Source organism: Hyaena hyaena, unplaced genomic scaffold (assembly GCF_003009895.1).
Source record: "Hyaena hyaena isolate Hyena2069 unplaced genomic scaffold, ASM300989v1 scaffold_612, whole genome shotgun sequence".
NCBI classification, from domain to species: Eukaryota; Metazoa; Chordata; class Mammalia; order Carnivora; family Hyaenidae; genus Hyaena; species Hyaena hyaena.
This window is the reverse complement of record NW_024081246.1, coordinates 851,722-877,053: the sequence shown is the minus strand read 5'-3', so window position 1 is coordinate 877,053 and position 25,332 is coordinate 851,722. Positions and strand designations below refer to the sequence as shown.

Below are 25,332 nucleotides of genomic sequence, written 5' to 3'. Positions count from 1 at the left end.
AAATAGTTGACTTTATGTGGGTAGAGTGGTTCACAGTATTCTCCTTATTCTTTTAATGTTCCAAATTTTTTTAGGTATACTTTTAAGTAGATTTCACAGGGGAAATTCAAGTCCACACATTATTATAACCCTGATGGGATATGCTGAATTTTTAAACCTTGGAACCTGATAGAATGTTGCATGTGTACATTTAATAGGTATTTTTAGGCTCACATCCAAAACTTAGGGGTTGCTTTATAACGTTTATATTAGAGAACTAACGTATTTTTGCATGTACTGGTTTCTTAACTGTATTACTGATTCATATCAGTAATACAAACAGGATTGAGTAACAAATATCAACAGGAATGTAATCTGTCCTATTCACTTAACTTTCACTGTGTGAACCATGTTTGTGTGTATCATTATGGACTCAGGACTGCTCAGATTTACTGTACCAGTCAACCTCTGCCAGTTTTCTGCTCCGATGATCAAACTGTGTCACTCAGTTTGGGTCAGCAAAACTTTAAATGACTTAAAACAGCCCCTTTTACGGGGCTCAGTCGGTTGAGTGTCTGGTTCTTGATTTTGGCTCAGGTCATGATCTCACAGTTCATGGGATCAAGCCCTCTTCCTCTCTCTCTCTTTCCCCTCCCCCGCTCATAGTCTCTCTCTCTCTCCCTCCCTCTCCCTCTCTCAAATATCCATTTTAAAATGATAATAATAAAACAGCCCCCTTTTAGAGGAGTTTCCATGCCCCATCACCTCCATTATTCTTTGAGCACCTGCTTTCTGGCATAAGGAGCTGCTCCACGCTCACACTGTTCTGTCTCACACATGGGGTTCACCTTTTCTCCAAAGAGCCTTGGTTCCTTTTATTGCAGAACCTTGACATGAGGGTGCATCACAGGGCTCCTCCTGAGGCCGCCTGGATCTTCCTAACTAGCACGATGATCTCTAGTAGGTGCTCTTAAGGTCATATGATGACTAGTCCTCCTTGCGTATCTATAAGTCTTTTAGGAGAAGAACAAGAAGCCCCACACATCACAGGGCAGGCATTACACCTGTCACAGCCCTCAAGCACTGGAAGCTAACGGTAGGCACCACTAAATCTACAGAGTCAGGGAATGTTACCCCTGCACCCACACACTCATCAGAGACCCTTGTCCCTTTGACCCTCTGGGCTAGGCAGAAACCACGGAGCTGGCTTTTGGACCAGAGCCCACCTTCTCCGTGGGCGGCTGACCTCCTGCATGAAGCTCACGTTCCTTTCAGGTAACACCAAGTCTTGAGTACTGGCATTTGGAGATGGGCAGCTGGGCATGAGATTTGGTGACAAACCCTGTCAGTGGACGGAAGTAGAAAAGATGCACATCATAAATCACTTTTTCATGTACAGATACAAGTTCATAGTGCTATTCCCAGTCTGGTTCTAATAGGGCAGCATCCCTTCTGAAACCCTTGCTTGTATAACTAGATCTCCATTTGCAACTACGTGGATGGAACTAGAGGGTATCAGGCTAAGTGAAGTTAGTCAGAGAAAGACAAATCTATGACTTCACTCATACGGGGACTTTAAGATACGAAACAGATGAACACAAGGGAAGGAAAGCAAAAATAATATAAAAACAGGGAGGGGGACAAAAACAGAGACTCTTAAGTAGGAGAACAGACAGGGTTGCTGGAGGGGCTGTGAGGGGGGGGCTAAATGGGGGAGGGGCATTAAGGAATCTACTCCTGAAATCACTGTTGCACCATATGCTAACTAACTTGAATGTAAAGAAAAAAATATAATTAGATCTCCTTTTCTAATAAGCATCTGATTCCTAAGCACATAAATACAATTACTTGCTTTATCTGGCAATATGGGAAACAAATTCAAAAAAATAGTTCAATATGGATATAAAACCTACAGTTAATACATTCACAATTTTTCTAGTAGGATTTGCAGTTAGTTTGCTTCATTCCATAGTTTACTCATGTCCCACTCTGGCATCTATTGAAATTTCTCCAATGGACACTTTGGGTCAGTTGTTCGAGCTTATTTTCATATTGCGGGTTTTGACATGCTCACAGCTGATGATTCTGAATACACAAAACAAGGTGGTTTCTCCCTCTCTGACCCTCCCCTGCTCTCTCTCTCTCTCTCTCTCTCAGAAATAAATAAAACATTAAAAAAATTTCAAACCAAGGTGGCTTTCAGCAATTAGGAGAAAGATGGTCAACTTTACATCGAGATGATTGAAAGAACTTCAACTCACTCTCCAAAATTCTCTAACTTTTTAAATGTTTTATTCATTTTTGAGAGAGAGAGAGAGAGCACACGTGAGCAGGAGACGGGCAGAGAGAGGGAGATACAGAATCCAAAGCAGGTTCCAGGCTCTGAGCTGTCAGCACAGAGCCTGACGCAGGGCTCTAACCCATGAGCTGTGAGATCATCTCCTGAGCCGAAGTTGGACGCTTAACTGATTGAGCCACCCAAATGCTCCAGTCTCAACATTTAAGTGGATTCATTTAGCTGACTTCTGAGTCATCCACCCACAATGACACGCAGCAATACCAAATTCATAGAAATGGATGCCTGGGTGGCTTAGTCGGTTAAGCATCCAACCCTTAGTTTCGGCTCAGGTCATGATCCCACAGCTTGTGAGATGGAGCTCTGTGTTGGGCTCTGCGCTGACAGCATAGAGCCGGCTTGCGATTCTCTCTGCCCCTCCCCCACTCATGTTCACCCTCTCACACTCTCAAAATAAATACACTTAAAAAAAAAAACAACAAAATGCATAGAAATAACTGCTAGCTGAACTGTTAACTGCCCCTTATTTTTAAATTTCAATACCAGAACTCAAGTATTTCACATATTCAGAAAAAAGTTTTAGGGGGCGCCTGGGTGGCTTAGTCGGTTAAGCGTCCGACTTTCGCTTAGGTCATGATCTCGCGGTTCGTGGGTTCGAGCCCCGCGTCGGGCTCTGTGCTGACTGCCAGCTCAGAGCCTGGGGCCTGTTTCAGTCTGTGACTCCCTCTCTCTCTGACTCTCCCCTGTTCACGCTGTCTCTCTCTCTCTCTCCTAGAAATAAATAAAACATTTAAAAAAAAAAAAGAAAAAAGTTTTAGATGCCTAATTCTTATCTTGATCATTCACACTTTATAACTTTTGAAGCTGTAAGTTCTTTTTCATTTTATAATATATAATACTCGCTTCTGAGCTGGCGTGTTGTTGTACCAAAGTCTGCAGTGTGCAGTCCGCAGAGGCCTCTCCTGAGGCCCTGGTGCTCTGCGCCGATGCCACAGCCGGCGAGCCCCACGAACACGCCTATGATTGAGCAGCGTGGCTTGTTACACGTTGCTGCAAGGGAGACCCACATCCTGAGCAGCTGTGGGACGCTCCATAAGATGTTAGGAAAGACTTGGAGGATTGGGGTTGTGTTAGGTGATTTGGGAGAAAGCCAGGGCGGGAGGGTGGCATTTGCTCCAGGGCCGATGCCATCAGGATGCAGGGTAATTTAATAAACCCCATGTACAAGGAGCGCAGTCTGTCGTTAACACGGAGACAGGCAACAGCCACTCCTCTGAGTCCAGAGGAAGGGATGCTCGGTATTCTGTAGCTTGGACCATGTTTATGTTAGTGTGCGAAGATTTTGGAGGGGTCTTGTCATTGTCTTCACCAGTCATGGTCACAGAGTGGCCTTCTCTGCTGTCCATGTCAAGTGGGAGAGCTCCAGAGACCTGCTGGCTCCTGGAGGTCAGGGCCGCTGCTCTTTCTCGCCCGGTACCAGCCTGCCTTCCACTTTCCTGCAGGGGCTTGAGGAGTGACCAAGGACATTAGAATTTCACAGGATTGACAAAGGGCAACATATGAATACAATTTTTTTTTAATTTCTGAGAGAGAGAGAGAGAGAGAGAGAGAGAGACAGAGCATGAGAGGGGAAGGGGCAGAGAGAGGGAGAGAGAGAGAATCCCAAGCAGGTTCTGTGTTGTCAGCACAGAGCCGGATGTGGGGCTCGATCTCATGTGAGATCCTGACCTGAGCAGAAACCAAGAGTTGGTTGCTTAACTGACTGAGCCACCCAGGCGCCCCTCAGCTTTTTAATTTTAAAGAAATCAAACATGGGGCGCCTGGGTGGCTTAGTCGGTTAAGCGTCCGACTTTTGCTTAGGTCATGATCTTGCGGTTCGTGGGTTCGAGCCCCGCGTCGGGCTCTGTGCTGACTGCCAGCCCAGAGCCTGGAGCCTATTTCAGAGTCTGTATCTCCCTCTCTCTCTGACCCTCCCCTGCTCACGCTGTCTCTCTCTCTCTCTCCTAGAAATAAATAAAACATTAAAAAAAATTAAAAAAAAAAAGAAATCAAACACTTACCTGAAATCAAGTATATGAGGTCCTCAACTCCCCAACTATGCTTCTTCATCTATCACTAAAACACAAAATTATATTCTTTAAATTTTTGTTAAGCGATAAAGCTTCCAGTTTCATTGTACTATATGGGTTTCTTCCCTCTCCTTTTGAGATGTGAATCTCATGAGTTAAAGTAAATGATCTCTGGGCTTAAGACTTGGTGTTTCAGGGCACCTGGGTGGCTCAGTCTGTTCAGCATCTGACTCTTTTTTTTTTTTCTTTTTGTTTTATTTATTTCTAGGAGAGAGAGAGAGAGACAGCATGAGCAGGGGGAGGGTCAGAGAGAGAGGGAGTCACAGACTCCAAAACAGGCTCCAGGCTCTGAGCTGGCAGTCAGCACAGAGCCCGACGCGGGGCTCGAACCCACGAACCGCGAGATCATGACCCAAGAGAAAGTCGGACGCTTAACCGACTAAGCCACCCAGGTGCCCCGTGCATCTGACTCTTGATAGCATCTCAGGTCATGATCCCAGGGTCATGGGATCAAGCCCCATGTTGGGCTCTGCACTGAGTGTGAAGCCTGCTTAAGATTGTCTCTCTCTCTCCCTTTGCCCCTCTCCTGCTCACACGTGCTCTCTCTCTCAAAAAAAAAAGTGTTTCTACAAAATTCTGAAGGTGGGATAATGAATATAATAACACTACTGAGTTATAAACTTCAAAGTTACTAAGAAACTAGACCTTGACTGTTCTCAACATAGAAAGAAACAATCATGTGACCTGATGGTGTCCCCTAGTGCTACGGTAGTAATAATATTGCAGTATATAAGTGTATCAAACCAACACTTCTATACCTCAAACTTATATAATGTTAAATATTTCAATCATATCAATAAAAAAAAAATCCGTGTTTCTCCTACTTTAATGTGTGAAGGGATCTCCTGGTAATCATTGTAAAATACAGATTCTGACTCAGAAGTTCTGGCCTGGGGCTCAATATCTTACATTTCTAACACTCCCTTTGAGTAACAAAGGACCGGACGTAGAGAGGAATTACAATAGCCATAGTAACCGGGAACTGAGGAAGATTCCTTGCAGCATGAAGGAAACGAATTACAGTATGGACATTTTCCTCCTTAAAGGACCAAAAGACCCTGCCTGGGTAGTTGTGGCCCAGGACAAAGCTGTGGGGGTGGGCATGCAGTGAAACAGCAAAGATCTGTTCTTTAAAAAAACAAAAGAAAGCTAGCTCTATGTTGTGTAAAGTGCCCCACTGAAAACGACCCAGTGCTGGGAGTGTATGATGTCCGCGCTGGAGGCAGAAAGCCTTAGAGGCCAGACAGGTGAGCGAGCCCGGCCTCCAAGGCTGCTGCCCCCACACCGCTGCGCCCAGTGTTCTTGATAAAGCGACTGGAGGAGAGTTACTGCAGAGTCCTTGCGTGCAAAATGAATTTATGGACCTGTCTGGCTGATCAGGAATTAATACATTGAATTTAGCAAAAGGTTTTGTGTCCCTTCCACTTACAGCAGCCAGGGTTTTTATCATTCTTGCCTGTTGGCCAGTGGGGAGCATGGGAATGAAATGAAGGTGCAAATCAGTGATGAATGTGAAAACCAAATGCACACAATTGTTATACCCAGATCGCAGTATCCTCAATGACCAGAGACCACCGGGGAGACCGAATCACGCATGCAAAGGCAAAGGGCTTTATTACGGGCTCGAGCTCGGGCTCCCAGACCTCACCAACGCAGTGGATCCATGCCGAGAGCCCCGAACAAAGGCAGAGTAGGGTTTTTATGGGGTTTGTGATGGGGGAGTTACAGAAGTTATTGACATGGGAACAGTGATCCAATCATAATTATACAATATTATTTGCAGCGGGTTTAACCATACACATTGTCTAGAGTATTTGTTACTTTAGGCGAGACCCAATTACAACATTTAGAGTACTTTTTTTTTTAATGTTTTATTTATTTCTAGGAGAGACAGAGAGACAGCAGGGGAGGGTCAGAGAGAGAGGGAGTCACAGACTGAAACAGGCTCCAGGCTCTGAGCTGGCAGTCAGCACAGAGCCCGACGCGGGGCTCGAACTCACGAACCGCGAGATCATGACCTAAGCGAAAGTCGGACTCTTAACCGACTAAGCCACCCAGGCGCCCCAATTTTAGAGTACTTTTAAATTTAACCAACCATAGAGCGAGCCTAGAGTCTAATGGGTTAACTTTTACATTAGGCAGCTGAGATTTATCTATAGTTGCTGGCCTTTCTTGATTGGGTGTTGCCAAGGTAGTGTGGTGGAGTGAAGTGGTGGGCAGTTTCTTCTGCCTTGGGCAGTGTGTAGCTGCCTGATAGTTTCAGGGAAACTGAAACTTAGGCCTTCTAGTTTAGAGGGGAAACTTAAAGCCTATTATGGAGTCCGTCTGGTTTAGACTTGTGTCCTTACAAATGAAGCAAGGTCACTGGCTGCTTCTGGAAAGGTTCAAAGTCGCTCTCCCTATGTAACAGTGTATTATCTATAGATATCCATGACCTATCAGGTGGAAGAAAGGTAACTGCTCAAATATTAATCTTTAAAATACAGAAATACACTTGATTTTCACCATAAACTGATAACTTGCTCATCTTCAATATATTTCACCAGAAGCAACACCGGGCTTCCCATCAATCTTCACGGAACATGTACAGGATGAAAAGAACTGATGTGACATTGGGAACGTGCTTGTGTTAGAGGCCTCTCACTGTCTGAATCCACAGCCACCATACACAACGTCATTATCTCCATTTATCAGAGGAGAGAACAGAGCCTTTCAGCAACTCACTACAGTTATACAACTGGTAAATTGTAGAGCTGAAATTTGCAGTCAGTGTATGTGAACTGCCTAGGCTGGGCACAGGTGAGGACAGGTGGACACACGCGCTGCGTTTCTACCCTCTCTCCTCTGCTGTGGCCATACCGTGCACCACCCCACGGTGCCAGCACACCAGTAACCTCTCACCCCCCGCCCCTTGAGCCGAGGTCCTCCTGAGGTCTGGGAAGTTGACTGACAAAGCCCTGCTGACTTGATGATTCTCAGGTGTTACACTTTGCTAGCACTGTCCTTGGTAATAGGTCACTTTCAGGTAAATAACAAAAAAGTACATTATCTAGGAAGATTGCATTTAATGCCCTTAGGTAGGTAATCATGTCCTCGGGCTACATGGGGGCATTTTCAGCAGCTATTCAGGCTGAGGGGGCAGATTTGAAAAACTACCCCAACTAGTAGAACCTGTGGGTGCACGTTGAAGGGGCAGGTGGGGGGCAGGGATATCCCCAGCCTGGGTGATGCCCAGTGGTTACTTTGTTAACATCCTTCTCCAGTCAATAAAAATATTTTCTGTTAGGGGTGCCTGTGTGGCTCAGTAAGGTAAACATCTAACTTCAAGTCATAATCTCACAGTTCGTGAGTTCAAGTCCCACAGTGGGCTCTCTTCTGTCAGTGCGGAGCCTGCTTCGGATCCTCTCTCTCTCTCTCTCTCTCTCTCTCTGCACCAGCCCCTTCCTGCTCTCTCTCTCAAAAATAAATAAAATCATTAAAAAATATTTTCATTTATAACCATGGAATAGTACTCATCATAATTTCCTTAGTTCACTCTTTTTAACTCAGTAGTTAACATTTTTTAAGTTTATTTATTTGTCTTGAGAGGGAGAGAGAGAGAGAATCCCAAGCAGGTTCCACTTTCAGTGCGGAACCCCACATGGGTTTGATCGCATAACCCTGAGACCATGACCCGAGCCAAGATCAAGAGTCAGACGCTCAACTGAATGAGCCACCCAGGAGCCTCAAGAAGTGGTTCTTAGGGAAACCATACTGCATCCCGATTCCACATGGGCATGACTCCCAGGGGTGACTGTCGTAGCCCCAGGACCTCAGGGCAGGAGCTGCAAAGTCCTGAATGGCTCAGGTGATCCTAGCACCCATCGCATGGTGCACGGAGGATGGAGTCTTGTGGGCGGCTATCACAGCGAGCGTGTGCTACAGTGACCCCGGCTCTGGGCCACTCCTCTCTTCCTTGATGAAAGGTGGCAAAATGAGCTCACTGGCTCCTGCTGTGACCCCACCGCCTCCATTCCTCGTCTGTGATGGTCACGGCTTCAGATTAACAGCCAAAAGATTTGGGGTCAAGTTCCAGTTCCACAACCAAATGGATGACTTTGGCCAAGTCAGACAGCTCCCCGGGCCTGTTTCTTCACCTGTCACAGAGACCTAAGGTCTGCCTGTTGACCTCACAAGACTGGGGTGAGAGGCAATGACAGAAATGAAGCAGCGTGGCCGGCTGCTGCGGCGGGGGCGGGGGTCCTCGAACCTGCGTGTGCATCAGAACCACCTGGGGGAGGGGCTTGTCCAAGCACAAACTGCTGGGCTCCCTCCACCTGCAGAGTTTGGATTCTGCCCAATTTCTGTTCCTGACAAGTTCCCGGGTGATGGTTTTGTGGCTGGTCTTTGAGAACCGTGCCTTAGGATGGGTGCCGGACTGGAGTTTGAGTCCTGGCCACAGCCCTGTCTGTCTGCATGGCTGTGGGCAATGTATTTTTTTAAATAGTTTATTGTCAAGTTTATTTCCATGTAACACCCAGTGCTCATCCCCACAAGTGCCCTCCTCCATGCCCATCTCCCCCCTTCCCCCCAACACCCATCTGCCCTCAGTTTGTTCTCAGCATTCAAGAGTCTCTCATGGTTTGCCTCCCTCCCTCTCCCTCACTATTTTTCCCCTTCTACCCCATGATCCTCCATTAAGTTCCTCCTAATCCTCCTACACGTGCAAACATATGATATTTGTCCTTCTCTGCCTGACTTATTTCGCTCAGCATAACACCCTCAAGGTCCATCCATGTTGCTACACAGGCCAGATTTCATTCTTTCTCATGGCCATGTAGTATTCCATCGTATAGATAAACCACATCTTCTTGATCCATTCGTCCGTTGATGAACACTTACGCTCTTTCCATGTTTTGGCTGCTATTGAAAGCGCTGCTATGAACAATGGGGTCCATGTGCCCCTATGCATCAGCACCCCTGTATCCCTTGGGTACATTCCCAGCAGAGCTATTGCTGGGTCATAGGGGAGTTCTATTGTTCATTTTTTGAGGAACCTCTACACTGTTTTCCAGAGGGGCTGCACCAGCTTACATTCCCACCAACACTGTAGGAGGGTGTGTGGGGAATGTAATGACTCAAAATCTCAGCTTTCTCAGGTGTAAATAGGATGATGTTAGTACTGCGTCACGAGGATCAGTCATGGCGGTGTGTGTACAGTACTCAGCACAGTGCCTGGGAGGCAGCGCAGACTTCCTGAATGTCAGGAGTGGCTGGGTCGAGAGTGGCTCTGGTGTCTGCACGCTGCAGGGCGCTAATAAACAAATGTGTTACTCCTGAAGCAAGGGATGGCCTCAGAGAGTTGTCCCTCAAATTGCACATTTTGGGAAATCCTAATGTGTTTTACAGAAGCATGTTTTAGAACGGTAGAAGGTTTTATTCACAAAACACAACTTGGGGGCTCGTGAGTGGCTCAGTGGGTTAAGTGTTTGACTTCAGCTCAGGTCATGATCTCATAGCTCTTGAGTTCAAGCCCCGTGTCAGGCTCTGTGCTGACAGCTCAGACCCTGGAGCCTGCTTCAGATTCTGTGTCTCCCTGTCTCTGCCCCTCCCCCGCTCATGCTCTGTCTCTCTCTCTCTCTCTCTCTGTCTGAAAAATAAACATAAAAACAATTTTAATGGGTGCCTGGGTGGCTCAGTCGGTTAAGCATCCGACTTTGGCTCAGGTCATGATCTCATGTTTTGTGGGTTCAAGCTCCACATCAGGCTCTGTGCTGACAGCTCAGAGCCTGGAGCCTGTTTCAGATTCTGTCTCCCTCTGTCTCTGATCCTCCCCTGTTCATGCTGTCTCTTTCTCTCAGAAATAAATAAAACATAAAAAATTTTAAAAAAGAACAAAAAACAATTAAAAAACCCCCACAACTCTCAGGAAAAATGTAAATTGGAACTATAAATGTGCAGTTTGAATATATTATTTTACATGTGTTCCTGTGCTGATCTATAATTATTTTCTAGGTCATCAGTTCCTAGGGTTTTGGCCTCAGGACTCTGAACTTTTAAAAATTATTGAAGACTTTGAAGAATTTTTTTTGGTGGGTTATGACTATTGATATTCACCATATAAAACAGAAAATGGGAAAAAATTTAAATTATTCACTAAAATAATCAACATACTTCAAGTTAATATAAGTAATATATTTTATTAAAATAACTAGATTTTCCCTCCAGAAAAGTGAGAAGAGTAGCATCGATTTACCTTTTGAAAATATGAGTAATGTCTGGCTTAAAGGAAGACCACGTTCTCCCCTCTCTTCCTTTCCTTTAGACTTACTGATTTCTGCATGCATGTGTAACTCAAGGAATACATGTTTTCATTTTAGCTGTTTTTAGATTTCTAAGAAGGAAGTCATCTTTCCACTCAGTACCTGCTTTATTCACTTAGTATCATATTGCTAATATTCGTCCATAGTGTGTGTCAATGAAACTGAGTTCACTTATTTTGAATGCTATGGAGTCTTACTGACTTCTGGGCCGGTACTCAATACCATAAAGAGAATGGGCCCGTTTTTGCCCAGGATAGGTAAAATCACATAAACTTTGAGATTAAGATAGAAAAAATTTTGGGAGGCGCCTGGGTGGCTCAGTTAAGCGTCTGACGTTAGCTCAGGTCATGGTCTCGCAGTTCATGAGTGTGAGCCCTGTGTTGGGCTCTATGCTGACAGCTCAGTGCCTGGAGCCTGCTAAGGATTCTGGGTCTCCTTCTCTCTCTGTCCCTCCCCTGCTTGTATTCTGTCTCTCTATCTCTCAAAAATAAAACATTTAAATTGTTTTTTAAAAAAGATAGAAAAGGGGTGCCTGGGTGGCTTAGTCGGTTAAGCGTCCGACTTTCGCTTAGGTCATGATCTCGCGGTTCGTGGGTTCGAGCCCCACGTCGGGCTCTGTGCTGACTGCCAGCTCAGAGCCTGGAGCCTGTTTCAGTCTGTGATTCCCTCTCTCTCTGGCCCTCCCCTGCTCACGCTGTCTCTCTCTCTCCTAGAAATAAATTAAAAAAAAAAAAAGATAGAAAAGATGTTCAGATGAGTAATCAATTAATGAAGTGGTGGAGGAAAACGTTTTGGAAGTAGAGAAAGCCACACAGGTAATTTTCCTAATGCAGTCATAAAATTCTAACCTACAACTTCATACAGCTGATAAGTGTCCTATGGCAAAGGACCACAGCCAGCCGATTTATATGGAAAAGCATGTCCCAAGTAGGTGTGACGCCAAGATCAAGCTGGGGGTGGGGGAGCAGGAGCTGTCGATGGCACTTTTACAGGGGCCCAGCCTCTTCCCTCCCCAAGGGAGCACTGTGGGCACCGCTGTGTCTATGACTTGTACTTATCAACACTTCATATTCGACCAACTATCCCAGCTCAGAGTTTTAAAGTGAAGACTCTGGCTTTTGACTCACTACCCTGATCTACTTCCACTTCAGCCTCCTTGTCTGCAATCATTTCTTCCGGAGCCTTCTGTGTTCATAACTTAACCTGTGTCACTAGGAAAAGATGAGCCAGTGCTGCTTCTGAAGAAAGCAAGTGTAGCAATAACTTTTCCGAAGCCTACCCTGTGCTCATCCAGAGGCCACTGGTGCTCCCAAGGCCTTGGGGGAAGAGGGAATGAATTGCAGGAAAAAGAGGGGCTGCAGTCACCCTGTGAGTGGTGGACAGGCATCTCTGGGGTTCATCTCTACCTGCAAAGAGATATCATGATCAATCATTAATGATTTTTAAGGACAATTTCTTTATTATTTTTTATTTTTTTAAGTTTATGCATTTTCTTTAGTAATCTCTACACCCAACATGGGGCTGGAATTTACAACCCCTGAGCTCAGGCCAAGTCACATGCTCTTCCAACTGAGCCAGCCAGGTGCCCCAGGGCAATTTTTAGAAGAAGTTACTGGTCTCTTGAAGTGCAATAAAAAGAGGAATGTGGAATGAACTGAATAGCCAATTTAAATTTAAATTAGGGAAGTTGAAATTTTTTCAGTGGATGCTCATTGAGTTCACAGGCAAGAACAGCCTTGAGCACAGCAAGAACTGTCTCCCCTTTGGTGTTCCTTCTTTCTCTGTGCCTGATGCAAGCGCACGGACTGTCCTCCCAAACCACGGTCCGGGCCGGTGTGTTGGCCCCCCGGCGCCCCCCCTCCCGGGCACAGTCTCACTCTCCGGTCTGGCACGCGCTTCTCAAACAGGCGGCTGGGCGCTGTGGTCTCCGGGGCCACGTGCCCATGTCGGCGGGGCCTGGGTGCTCGGCTTGCCTTCCCCGGCTTTGCACACCCAGGGCTTGGGCGGCGCGCGCTAGCCGGTCGCTAAGATTTCCCGAACTGAACACCGAAGGAAAATTAAAGTCATTTAAAATTAATTTGAAAAGCAAGGCTTGCCAGTGGACAGGACTTTACAAAGAAGTTGATTTGCTTCCAGAGCACAGTCAGACATCGGCCAGAATTCTAAGGAACTGCCTTTTCAACTAAATTCGCTCCCTGGGTCCCAGCGCATTAAGGATCACACATCCACGTCGGCCGGGGGCGCTCCTGGGGAAAGGCGCTGCCCTGCCTCCGGCCTCGGCTCTCTTTCCCATCGCGCAATGCCCGTCTTTCCCGCCGCTGCAACAGTAGAGGGCAAGCCACGTCTCGGGAGAACGCTGACAGCATGCCCAGGGGGCAGGGATCCCCGCCGGCCCGCCGGGTCCGCCCAGGCTGACCCCGCCCCCACTCAGCCCGGCCCCGCCCACGCCGCCTAGACCACGCCCCCACACAGCCCGGCCCCGCCCCCACTGACCCCGCCTCACTCAGCCCGGCCCCGCCCGCCCCCACTGACCCCGTCCTCCCACTCAGCCCGGCCCCGCCCCCACTGACCCCGCCCCCCACGCGGTGCCGCCCCCGACCGCCCTGCCCACCCCTCCCAGACCGCTGCTCTTTAGGCGGCCCCGCCCCGCTCCCACCACCTAGACCCCGCCCACATGCGGTACCGCAATGCGCACACAGCCCACTCTCCGCTTCTTACTCCGCTTGGCCCTAGACCCCGCCCCTCACACAGTACCGCCCTAGACTCCGCCCCTCAGTCGGCTCCGCCCGGCCAACACCTCCCAGACCCTGTGCCGCCGCTCACAGTGCACTTCTAGCCGACACAGCCCTAGTCCCTACCCACTTCCGTAGGCCTCGCCCCTCCCGGGACGGCCCAGGCCCGACTTTCTCCCCGACGTCCAGGAAATTGAGCCGGCAACGCGCAGGCTTTAGGTCCTTAGGCCCCGCCCCGCCCCTGCAGCTCTGCCGGACGTGCGTCATCTCCCAGCGCCGCCGGCGGAAGCTGGGTCTGTGTGCCGGCAGCGCCAGGCGCAGAGCTGAAGAGTTCGGCGATGGCCGGCAGTGAGTGATGACTCGGTTACTGTGCATTGCGCGCAGAGTCGCTTTGGTCGCCGTGCGCTGCAGCGCCCGCGGCTGCAGCGGTCTCGGCATGTTCTATGCTGTGAGGAGGGGCCGCAAGGCCGGGGTCTTCCAGACCTGGTGAGTGGGCGGCGCCGAGTCGCGCCTCCGGCAGCCGCGCGGCAGGAAGGCGGGCTGTCACCGAAGCTCGCGGCCCTCGGCCTGGGGGGCAGCGCGGGGAGCCCGCGGCCGGCAGCGCAGTGGGAGCCCCGAGCCCGTCTCCGCCGGCGTCGGCTCGCCGGCCCCGGCCGGACGCTGTGACTCCGTCCCATTTCTGTGGGCGCTATCAGAGATGCCACGTATAGTGTCAGGGTGACCAGGGCCCTCGACTTAGTCCTTCCTTTCTGTTTCAGTGAAACAATTTCCAAGCGCTTACACGTAGCGGAACTCTGATAGTATCTAATGGAATCTTCCCTGTGTCTTTAAAAAGAGCAATTCTTCCAAACCTAAATTTAGGTCCCTGTAACAACCCTATGAGGTAGGTGAGTTAATTATATTCAGGTGTAGTAGCCGTGGCGAGTAGGTGATACGGGTAGGACTTGTATGCAGGTGTTCGGATTCCACGGCCAGGACTCGCCCCGCCATAGGACACCAAAGTTTGGTGTGTGTGTGTGTGTGTGTGTCCACAGTTGTTTACCTGTGCAGCTGTGCTGCGGAGGCAGCGGCAGCTCCGAGGTTCACCTTTTTGCTGTAATGAAACGTTAATCGGGTTTTCTGTTTCAAAGACCCACGAACCCCAGTAAGTTTTGAGGTTGGAGAACTGTTGCCAGGCCGGCGCACCGTCTGGCCGGGACATAGCGCCGCAGGGTGAAGTGTGGGACAGGAACGACAGCCACAAACAGTTTGCCTCCACGGAGCTGACAGCCCCGACCTTTCTCACATTCCCAACCTCAGACTCTGTTAAAAAGAGGATTCGTGAGGGAGGAAGAAGTAACCTTGCGCTCTATTCCAGGAACGAATGTAGAGCCCAGGTGGACCGGTTTCCTGCTGCCAGATTTAAGAAGTTTGCCACAGAGGAGGAGGCCTGGGCCTTTGTCAGAAAGCCGGCAAGCCCGGATGGACCGGAAGGTAGTCAGCCACTCTCACCGTCGTGGCGTCTTAACCTGTTCAGAGCCTCGCATAGCCCCGGAGTCACTTGATCTGTGTAGCTACCTTACAAACAGAGCAGATACAGTCGTTTCCATTTTACCATTTTACAGGTGGGGAGACAGGCAGAAAGCAGGTTAGCTTAGTGAGTCTGTCAGTGTCTGAATTAGAGACGAGCCAGGACACCAGCCTCCTGTTCCATTCACTGTCCTCACTATGCTTAACTTTATCTCTTAGAAAATACTTGTTCTGGGGCGCCTGGGTGGCTCAGTCGGCTAAGTGTCTGACTTTGGCTCAGGTCATGATCTCACGGTTGGTGGGTTCAAGCCCCACGTCGGGCTCTGTGCTGACAGCTCAGAGCCTGGAGCCTGCTTCGGGTTCTGTGTCTCCTTCTCTGACCCTCCCCTGCTCACTCTGCCTCTCTCTCTCTCTCTCAGAAGTTAAAAAAGAAAAAGAAAATACTTACTCTGTCATCGAATTGACTGGGCTGCAGTTTTAAAGTGGTGAGCGTAGTTTGCCTCAGTGCGCGCACCTGTATGGTGTTTCCTTTTTGTGTAGGACAGTCACAGGGTCGAATTTCCCCAATGTCACTTGTTGCAGAAAGCATAGTTAATTGAAGCGTAAGTCCCAGTATAAGGAACATCAAGTACGTGGGACTGAGGGGTCTGCTTCAGAGCACAAAAATTTTAAAATAGTTAACCCTGAACAGCACGTGTTTGAACTGCATGGGTCAGCGTATGTGTGGACTTGGTTATCTAACATTTATTACATCCGTTTATTGTTATAGATTCCTTAATGACAGTTTCTCTTCTCTAGCTTATTCTAAGACTACAGTCTATAAGACATATACAAAATATGTGTGAATTGACTGATTACATTACTAGTAAGGCTTCCAGCTAACAGTAGGCTCTCAGTAGTAGTTAAGTGGTTGGGAAGTCAAAGTCTATACTCAGATCTTCGACTGCGCAAGGTGTTAAACTCCCCATGGTGGTCAGAGGTATACTGTATACCTTAACCGACTTTGAAGAGGCGGTGTTTCATTAGCTTTACTCACAGACTTTTTTTTTTTAAGTTTATTTATTTTTGAGAGAGAGAATCCCAAGCAGGCTCCGCACTCTGAGCACAGAGCCTGACATGGGGTTCGAACTCATGAACTGTGAGATCAAGACCTTAGCTGAAACCAGGAGTCCCGCTGAGCCCACTGAGCCCCCCGGTGTCCCTAGTGTTAGGTGTTATGATCACTGTTATAATTCCCCTGGCGGCCCCGCTGTGCCCTGGGTCCTCTTCCAAATCTGGAAGTATGGCTCTTGTCATAGTTGGGTTCTTAATACCTCCTTTTCACTGCTCTTTCGTTTTAACTAATCAGTTCTTCTGATATGTTTCAGTTTGTTAAATACTCTACATCCTAAGGGAAGGCATTTCCTTATGTCTATGAGTCACCTTTCTTAGAAGTTTACAGAGACCTCCTATTTAGTGACTTCTGTATAAAAATTGGGATTTAACATTTTTAATGTTCAAAAATGTATCAAAGCAAAAGTGTTAACTCCTTTCCTAATTTTTCCCTTAATGTGACCTATATTTTTATTTTGAGATTTTTGAGTTATTTGCCGTATCGCTCTCTGTAAGCTGATTTAGGGTTAACTTACTCGAAAAACACACTGTTGTGAAGGGAAAATTATCTGACAACCATGGTTTCTTTATCCTTCAGCCTTTTAAAAAATTTTTTATTTTTTAATGTTTTATTTATTTCTGAGAGAGAGAGAGAGAGAGAGAGACACGGACAGACAGCGTGAGCAGGGGAGGGCCAGAGAGAGAGGGAGACACAAAATCCGAAGCAGGCTCTAGGCTCTGAGCTGTCAAGCACAGAGCCCAACGCGGGGCTCAAACCCACGAGCCATGAGATCATAACCTGAGCCGAAGTCGGAACCGACTGAGCCAACCAGGTGCCCCATCTTTTTCCTTCAGTCTTATCTGGACTTTAAAAACTTTTATGCCAGGGGCACCTGGGTGGCTAAGTCAGCAGAGAGTCTGGTTCTTTACTATGGCTCAGCTCATGATCTCATGGTTTGTGAGTTCAACCCCTGCATCAGGCTCCACACCGATAGTGCGGAGCCTGCTTGGGATTTTCTCTTTCCCTCTCCCCCGCCATGCTCTCTTCCTCTCTCAAAATAAATAAATAAACCTTACACACACACACACACACACACACACACACACACAAAACCTTAAAAAAAAGGTAAAAACTTTCATGCCAGTTTAACTCTGTTACTATAAATAAAATCAGTGTGTTTATAGCAGTATTAGGATTTTGCAGAATTACCCTTTGACCTGTGCTTTTGTTTAGGGTTTTACGTATCAAAAGTACCTCGAGCTATATTTTCAAGGTAAATGTAGCAGAGTGGAAATACCATACATTGCTCTCTGTGGTGACTTGACTCAGATTTGGCCTTGATGACCATCGCGGCCTTCTGACAAGTGTGGGTTGAGAAGCTCACCCGTGTGGTGGGTGTTCAGTCAATGCTAGAGCCCCATTTCTCCATCCCTGTTTAGGGGTTTAGAGCTTAAAGTGAACTCTGCAGTGTTGGGTTTAGTTGTTATTTTGGAGACGCAGTCAGTGACTCCTTCTATGCCCCTATCCCCTTTCCATAAAACGATAATGTAGGAAAAGCTGCTCCCACATAGCGTGAGGGAGTATGAGAATCCCTTCAGGATTAATCCTGAGTTCACCCTTCCCCTGAAAGAAAATTCTGCAGCTACCGCCCTGAAGGGATTCAGTCCCTCTGCTGTTTGGTTTCTACTTTCCTTTCTCCAGGTGGTGACCTGTTTCTGTCGGGTCAAGTTAACCCTCTTAACTTTCCTGGAGGGTCTCAACTTGGCCTTGATGGAATTGAAGTGTCTAGAGTAGGGGTGAGGTGTTGGGCCACAGATGCCACTGATCTTACATATGAAAGTTTGGTCCTTGTTTCTTTTGGGGAAGGAGTCCCTCAGACTCGCACACTGCTGGCCGTCCCTGTAGGCTTCAGAACGCGTGCTGTCTCTGTCTCTGTCAAAACCAGATCTCTATTTTACTAGAAATGTTGCTCTAGCCTTCAAATCGCCCTTATCAAGCTTATCATGACAAATTCAGAGTAATTTCATAGGACATCAGAATCTGAGATGACGTGGGCTGCCCGAAGCCCTTTCCTCTTTACAGGGCTACACAGGGTATTTAAGTCGGATTTGGTGATAATAAATGACTTACGGAATTTCTGGATTTTTCAGCATTTCATTTTGTGTTCATTTTTTTCCGGGTTTTTGAGTAGACTCTATCTTTCAGGGGAGGAAAATGAACACGTACAAGAATCACAAGTGAAAGCAAGCAAGCGAGTCCGTGAGCGTTTGGACGGAGATGAAAATGCAGAACCGTGTGCGAAGCATATGAAACAGAGCGCAGAACCGGTCCCTGCAGTCGGCAAAGACACATTTGCTTACATGGGTATGTCTTTCTTGGATCTTTAAATGTTCTATGTAATAATCATGAAAATAGGTGTAAAAACTATTCTCACTTAATGGGGGAAATTTGAGCTAATGTTTGTTCTTGAGGGAGAGACAGAGACAGAGGAGGGTCAGAATGAGAGAGGGACACAGAATCGGAAGCAGGCTCCAGGTTCTGAGTTGTCAGCATAGAGCCCGACTCAAGACCGCGAGATCATGACCTGAGCCACCCAGGCGCCCCCATTTTCATTCTTACCTGAAAAGTTTATCTAAAAATCTGAGGTTACTATTTTATAGTTGATCAGACTGCAGAATTATTAAAACTTTGGACTTTCATTAGAAAACCATTGTGTGGTGTACAAATGAAGAGCATTGCAGTCTTCTGAATTGTCAGTATTCCCTGCACGCAGGATTTCAGGTCAGTATGAGAGAATGCAAAGGCTTCATCATCTTCCAATAGGAAAGGGCCTGGACAGCGCTCTTTTTTTAGCTCCACTATCTACAACTTGTACATTTGGCCTCTGCAGACTGTAAATGATGTTACCTCGTTCTCTACCTCTAACTTTAGAAATCAGTCTATATTTAGTGACTCATGGTATATAAAGCTCGTTTTTGGTTTTTAGATATATGAACAGAAAATAGGAGTAAGTAGCATTTTTATATAAATCACTGTATTTGTGGTTCCAGGTTTTCTCCAGGAATAAACCATCTTATAATTTAATTCAGGGAAAGCCAATAGAAAATGTTTTGTCAAGCTATATCGCACATGTATAAATCGGGGCGCCTGGCTGGCTCGGTCTGTAGAGCATGCAATTCTTGATCTCGGGTCGTGAGTTCAAGCACCGCATTGGGTAGGGAGCCTACGTTAAAAAAAACAAAAATAAAAAACTATGAATCAAATTTCTAGTTATGTAAAAAAAAAAAAAACAAAAAACCCAGATGTTCTTGATGGGTCATTTGCCAGCAGTAGTCAGAATCATGGAGTGGAGTGACTGGGAGATGAGCCACTTCTGAGCTACTAACAGTGGCTTGAGGGACGGTGGCACCCAGCGCAGTGCCTGATAGGTCCTTGCAATGGGGACAGTTCAGTGAGCAGCAAGGCAGCTGTGTTGAAGGCGTCAAGTTCTTCTGGACCAAGGATTCTGGCCCAGCACCCCTGTCCCCCCAGCACCTCTGTCCCCCACACCCCTCCTCCCCCCACACCTCTGCTCTCCCACACCCCTGTCCTCCACACCCCTGTCCCCCCACACCCCTGTTCCCCACACCCCTACCTCCTCACATCCCCAGCCCTGCTCTGGTCGGGAACGTGCTGTTCTGTCACATTACGTCTTCCCTCCTCTTCCCTTTCCCTGTGCCTCGTCCAGCCTGCAGTCCTTCCGACGAACAACTCCTAGAGCAAGGCGTCTGTTTACTCCCACAGCCCTGCTTTGTAAGACCTGCCAACCTGACCTCTCCTGCTGCCCTGCTGAGCGTGTTCTGGTCACATCTGGGGCCCTAGAGCGGCCTCATATCCGTCCTTTTCTGCCGCCTTCTTTACAGCACTGGGATGTCAATCAGACCCTCTGTTCTGAGGGAAAGAAGCAAAGACGCCACCATTGTTTCCTTGAGGCAAATATACTAGAAAAAAAATTAGACCGACATTTGTCAGGGGACTAGACCTTCTAGCGCGCAGGTCAGGAATCGTTCATGTTTTCCGGACAGAAAGTCCCGCCCACCTCGAACGATACTCTCTGTTTAACGTGAGACCGTGAGCTCAGCAAGTCTGAAGTGGATCTCAGTGTTTGTGCTCTTGACCCAGTGATGCTCACGGAATCCCTCTTCCAGGAGACTATGTCGTTGTCTACACTGATGGCTGCTGCTCCAGTAACGGGCACAGGAGGGCCCGCGCGGGAATTGGCGTTTACTGGGGACCGGGCCATCCTCTGTGAGTAAACAAAAGGGCTTCAAATCTAAGTGAATCATAGTCCAACACTTGTGAGGGCGTGACCCGGGACGTGGCCACCTGGCACACGGCTTTGGCAGGGGTGGCGGAGAGTGAGCTTCAGTTTGTGCCGGTACTGGCAGCTTCGTCCTTCGGGAGGAAGCCTCAGTGTTGCTTTCTTGGCCTCGAGTCTTTTTTTTTTATGTTTTACTTATTTCTAGGAGAGAGAGAGAGAGAGACAGCATGAGCAGGGGAGGGTCAGAGAGAGAGGGAGTCACAGACTCTGAAACAGGCTCCAGGCTCTGAGCTGGCAGTCAGCACAGAGCCCGACGCGGGGCTCGAACCCACGAACCGCGAGATCATGACCTAAGCGAAAGTCGGACGCTTAACCGACTAAGCCACCCTGGTGCCCCACTTGGCCCCGAGTCTTGATGCGTGTCTGTTCCTCACTGACAGCACCTTCTGCCCAGGTGACCTCCCTGCCCCGCTAGGTAAGTCACACGTCCCCCGCGGGCCAGTTTTGGGAAGGACATCCCAGGGGCAGGCCGCCAGACTTGGAGCCCAGCATGTCCCCACGACTCTTCTGAAGACCTGTGAGCTTGGGGTGGCGTCTCGTTTTCCACAAGGCGCTAAGTCAGGATGGAGCCGGGGGGTCACGTACAGGCGCCCACAGCAGGGTTAGGCATGACGTAAGATAAGCTGCTAAGTAATTGTGAGGCTTGACGTTTCTCTCCGTCTGTGGTCTACAGGGTGCTTTCCTTTTAATATCTCGTTTTAGCTTTGAACCCTGTAAGAGGTGGCGAACTTGTTAGTGTTCATCCGAGACCAGACGCTCAGTATTTTAGGGCCAGAAATAAAACTTTGCTTTTCACTTCTGGCCCAGTATTCTTTACCAGACCAGCCCATGATGCTTTTCCATGAGATGTTAGTACTGTCAATTTGATTTTTAAAGGCTATGTTTTTGTATGATGTTTTCATGTGTAAAAAACATATAGGCCTATTCTCCATTGAGAGGCTTATGGAATCACTTTGAGATTTAGCTTTTTAAATTAATTTCTTTTTCCTTTGTATCATTTTGAAACTAGGAACATGGGCATCAGGCTTCCCGGGCGGCAGACCAACCAAAGAGCAGAAATTCATGTAAGTTGTCAGACACTTTTCCCACTGATCATGAGTCGCTCGTGGCCATGAGCTGCGTACACACTATGTGCACAAGATACTCAGGGTCTAGAAGAAACTTAGTTTGTGGTTAATAACTGCAACAGATAGAGATTTTTCCAGAAAACTTTTTTTTTTTTTAATATTTTTATTTATTTCTAGGAGAGAGAGAGAGACAGCGTGAGCAGGGGAGGGTCAGAGAGGGAGATACAGACTCTGAAATAGGCTCCAGGCTCTGAGCTGGCAGTCAGCACAGAGCCCGACGTGGGGCTCGAACCCACGAACCGTGAGATCATGACCTAAGAGAAAGTCGGACGCTTAACCGACTACGCCACCCAGGCGCCCCATTCCAGAAAACTTTTTGAAGTGATTTCACAAAAATGTGCAAACAACTGTATGTGTAGCAATATTTCATATAGAGAGTATAAGCATTACACTTAGCACAGAGAAAGACCATTTAAATGGTGGAGTGATTTCAAACATTAGTGAGGTTGAACTTTGTAGCATGCTGACAGACTGCTTTCTTCAAGGCAGCCTGCAAAGCCATCGAGCAAGCGAAGGCTCAGAACATCAAGAAGCTGGTTCTGTATACGGACAGTATGTTTACCATAAATGGTAAGCTCTCATATTGTACTTCTCCGGTGTTCTCCTAGTAAGCACAGAGGGAAGCGTGAATTCCCTTCTGCAGCAGAGGGATCGCATCGGGGCAGGACACAGACGGGAAGTGGGGACCACGTTCGGTTTGTCAGGTGTCAGGGAACAGATGAGGTTCTAGAGCCCAGTTCTGCTCTGCTGCATGCCCCACAGTCAGGTGTGTGTCAGGCACTGAGCACAGGGCAGTGGGGTCGGTGTGTCCCTGCTCTCGTGGTCCTTGGAGCATAAACGTGCATAAGTACCTTTCAGGGGCTGGGCTGACGGCTCTTTCGGGGAGTTCTGTGTTTAGGACGTGGGGTGGGGGGTTGGGGAGGTGGAGGAGGTGGCCTCTTCGGCCAGGAGCTGTGGGTCAGCATGAGTCCGAGCGCAGGGATGAGCTGGCGAGCCTGCCAGGCCTGTGCCCTGGGCCGGAGGCCGGCCCGTGTGGGCAGGTGTGCACACGCCAGACGGAAGAGTGAAGCGGGTGTAGGAGGGAGTCTGGGGAGGAGCAGAGACCAGGCCATTGGAGCCGGCTTGACCGCGAGTGTGGGTTTCTCACAGGGATCACTAACTGGGTTCAAGGCTGGAAGAAGAACGGGTGGAAAACCAGCACGGGGAAGGACGTGATCAACAAGGAGGACTTTGTGGCGCTGGAGCAGCTGACCCGCGGCATGGACATCCAGTGGGTGAGTGTTTTCTGAGCTCGACCTGTCCCCGGGCCGTCAGGACCAGAGGTTCTAAATTAACTGAGAGATCGGTGGTTTCTGTGAGTGGATTAACGACTTGAGTGAAAGTAAGTTTCCATGCAATTAGCGTCATAGCACGTGTTTGCAGTCGGGACACATTGGGCCCTTGATCATCACAGAAGTCACACTGCGTATTGTTGGCGTGATCGTGTGGAGAGCACACCTTTCTGGTGTGAATGAATGAGGGATGCTTGGTGTTCTTTCTGTTGTCCTAGCGGTGCTTGCTAGTGCCTGGCCTGGGCTCCCCTCCTTGCTGCTAAAGTGACTTGTGACAGTCATTTTTGGTTTTTTAGGAATCATCCATAATCTCAAGATAAAGTGAATTTATAAGGAATTTTTAAAAAATAAAGTGTGATCAAGACTTTAGTAACATAACTTTTTTCCAAAGTGGAAATGTTTTTCTTTTTTAAATTTAATTAAAATTTTTTTACATTTCTTTATTTTTGAGAGAGACAGACAGAGCCCAAGTGGGGGAGGGGCGGAGAAAGAGAGGGAGACACAGGATCTGAAACAGGCTCCAGGCTCTGAGTTCTCAGCACAGAGCCCGACGTGGGGCTCGAACCCACGAACTATGAGATTATGACCTGAGCCGGAGTTGGACGCTTAACTGACTGAGCCACCCAGGTGCCCCGGAACTGTTTTTCTTATAGTTTTTATTAAGACTGTTAAAGCAGTACCGAGCACGTTAAACGACCAGCATTGTCTGAACCCTACATTGTCCTCCCTCCCCAGGACCACTGGGGGCAGTTTGGTGAAGTAGGGTTTAAATTTGCCGTTCAGCAGTGTAGATATGACGAGTGGTTACATACTTAACATCCCTTTCCGAGGTGTGTGTGTTGGATACGTCTGGTCGGTGTCTGTCTGTACTAGTGTGTTTTGCCTGGAAAGCCCTCCAGTTCCATCATTCAGTGGGAAAAAAGGCAACAGTAAAATCAGGTTGGTGGAGAATCAGAAGGGGAGCTTTGGAAACGCCTTCACTGCACGGTGCCCTGGGCCCGCAGGCTGTGCTGTTGGACTGTGTCGGGGCAGGGCCGAGGGCGGCTGAGTCCTGTCTCCTCCCGCCCCTGGGAGCAGTCGCAGTTTTTACAGTGAGGGTACACTCGTGTATTGCTTACGTAAAAAACCAGTGAAGATAAAAGGAAACAATTTATTTAACAGATGCATGTTCCTGGCCATTCGGGATTCACAGGCAATGAAGAAGCTGACAGATTAGCAAGAGAAGGGGCTAAGCAGTCTGAAGACAGAACGAAGTCCTTTTAATTCTTGGGAAAGCTTGAGTGAGTGACGGTTTTCTTACCTTTCCTTACTGATGTGAAAAACAAATCAGAAAGTCATTCTGTGATTCCCTGTGATAAAAAGTGGTTCAGTGTGTAATAAATTGAACATCCTCTGAGATTTGAGCATTGTTTGAGATTTCAGCATTCTGCTCTGTTGGGTTGGACACTGTTCTCATTAGTTTTATAACTGTCTGGACAAATTGTAGGACTTGACTTAATAAGACACGAATTCAGCAGACAGGAAATTGGAAGTGTTCTAAAAGTGTTCATTTAACTTATAGTCGGCAAGATTGAGTCTCAGAATGTTTGGGCTGACTTGTCCCTCCCCGGGGAGTAGAGCCGGGCAGTGCTGGGCCTGCACCTCAGCCGAGAGAGCGTGGCCTGGGTCTTACGTGGCCTGGGTCTTACGTGGCCGGGCACCCGTGTGCGAGGGAGGCCTGCGCAGACGTGGTCCTGGCTCCTTGACCGCTGAGAGGGACAGTTACCGGCACAGCAAGATGCACAAAGCAACCTTTGAAAATTTCTTCAGCTGTTTGTCTTAAAAGCACTGTGAAGGTTAAAGTTTGATATAATTGTTTACTTTTACCTTTATTTACTACTTTGTTTTATCACTAAAACGTACAAAAAAATGACACAAATGTATAGCTCATTGAATTACGATTACTGTAAGGTTAATTCCCAGGCAAGAACTAGAACTTTGCCAGACACCCCAGAAGGTTCTCCACGTGCTCCTCCAATCACAGCCCGCCCTCCCTCCCAAATTCATCCTGACTTTTATAGAAATGACTTCTTTGCGTTTCTTTGTAGTAATTCAGCCTTGTCTACGTGTGTCTTTAACTGGGTATTGCTTAAGTCTCTTTCATTTACAGGCCTCCTGCCACTTACTGGTCACCTTACAGGGTCTCCCTGTTAGGAGCCTGGGCCACTTGCCCTGCTGTCCCCACGGTCTAGATTTCTCCACGGCCACCCTCCTGGCTCAGCGCAGCGTTTTCTCCTGTCCTCTGAGCTTCCTGAGAGTTGGCAGCAGGACCCAGACGCTTTTTTTTTTCTTTAACGTTTATTTATTTATTTATTTATTTTTTTTTTTTTAATTTTTTTTTTCAATGTTTTATTTATTTCTAGGAGAGAAGAGAGAGAGAGACAGCGTGAGCAGGGGAGGGTCAGAGAGAGAGGGAGTCACAGACTGAAACAGGC

General features: G+C 47.8%; 1 protein-coding gene across 4 annotated transcripts in view; it reads left to right on the top strand.

Moving 5' to 3' along the window:
* Positions 1 to 13,727: 13,727 nt before the first annotated feature.
* The window catches only part of RNASEH1 (ribonuclease H1), a 28,698-nt gene continuing 17,093 nt past the window's right edge, over positions 13,728 to 25,332 (top strand). For 3 of the 4 annotated variants that reach the window (XR_005532700.1, XM_039257364.1, XM_039257363.1), the window contains exons 1-8: positions 13,728 to 13,924; positions 14,796 to 14,911; positions 18,246 to 18,404; positions 20,228 to 20,327; positions 21,410 to 21,464; positions 22,013 to 22,097; positions 22,677 to 22,801; positions 24,020 to 24,138. Coding sequence is in view for 3 of the 4 variants with exons in the window: in XM_039257364.1 (XP_039113295.1) it covers positions 13,794 to 13,924; positions 14,796 to 14,911; positions 18,246 to 18,404; positions 20,228 to 20,327; positions 21,410 to 21,464; positions 22,013 to 22,097; positions 22,677 to 22,801; positions 24,020 to 24,121 (873 nt within the window). In the remaining variant the exon portion in view is untranslated. Of the gene's footprint in view, positions 13,925 to 14,795; positions 14,912 to 18,245; positions 18,405 to 20,227; positions 20,328 to 21,409; positions 21,465 to 22,012; positions 22,098 to 22,676; positions 22,802 to 24,019; positions 24,262 to 25,332 lie in introns of those variants that run through there. The other variant, XM_039257362.1, reaches the window with a different exon arrangement.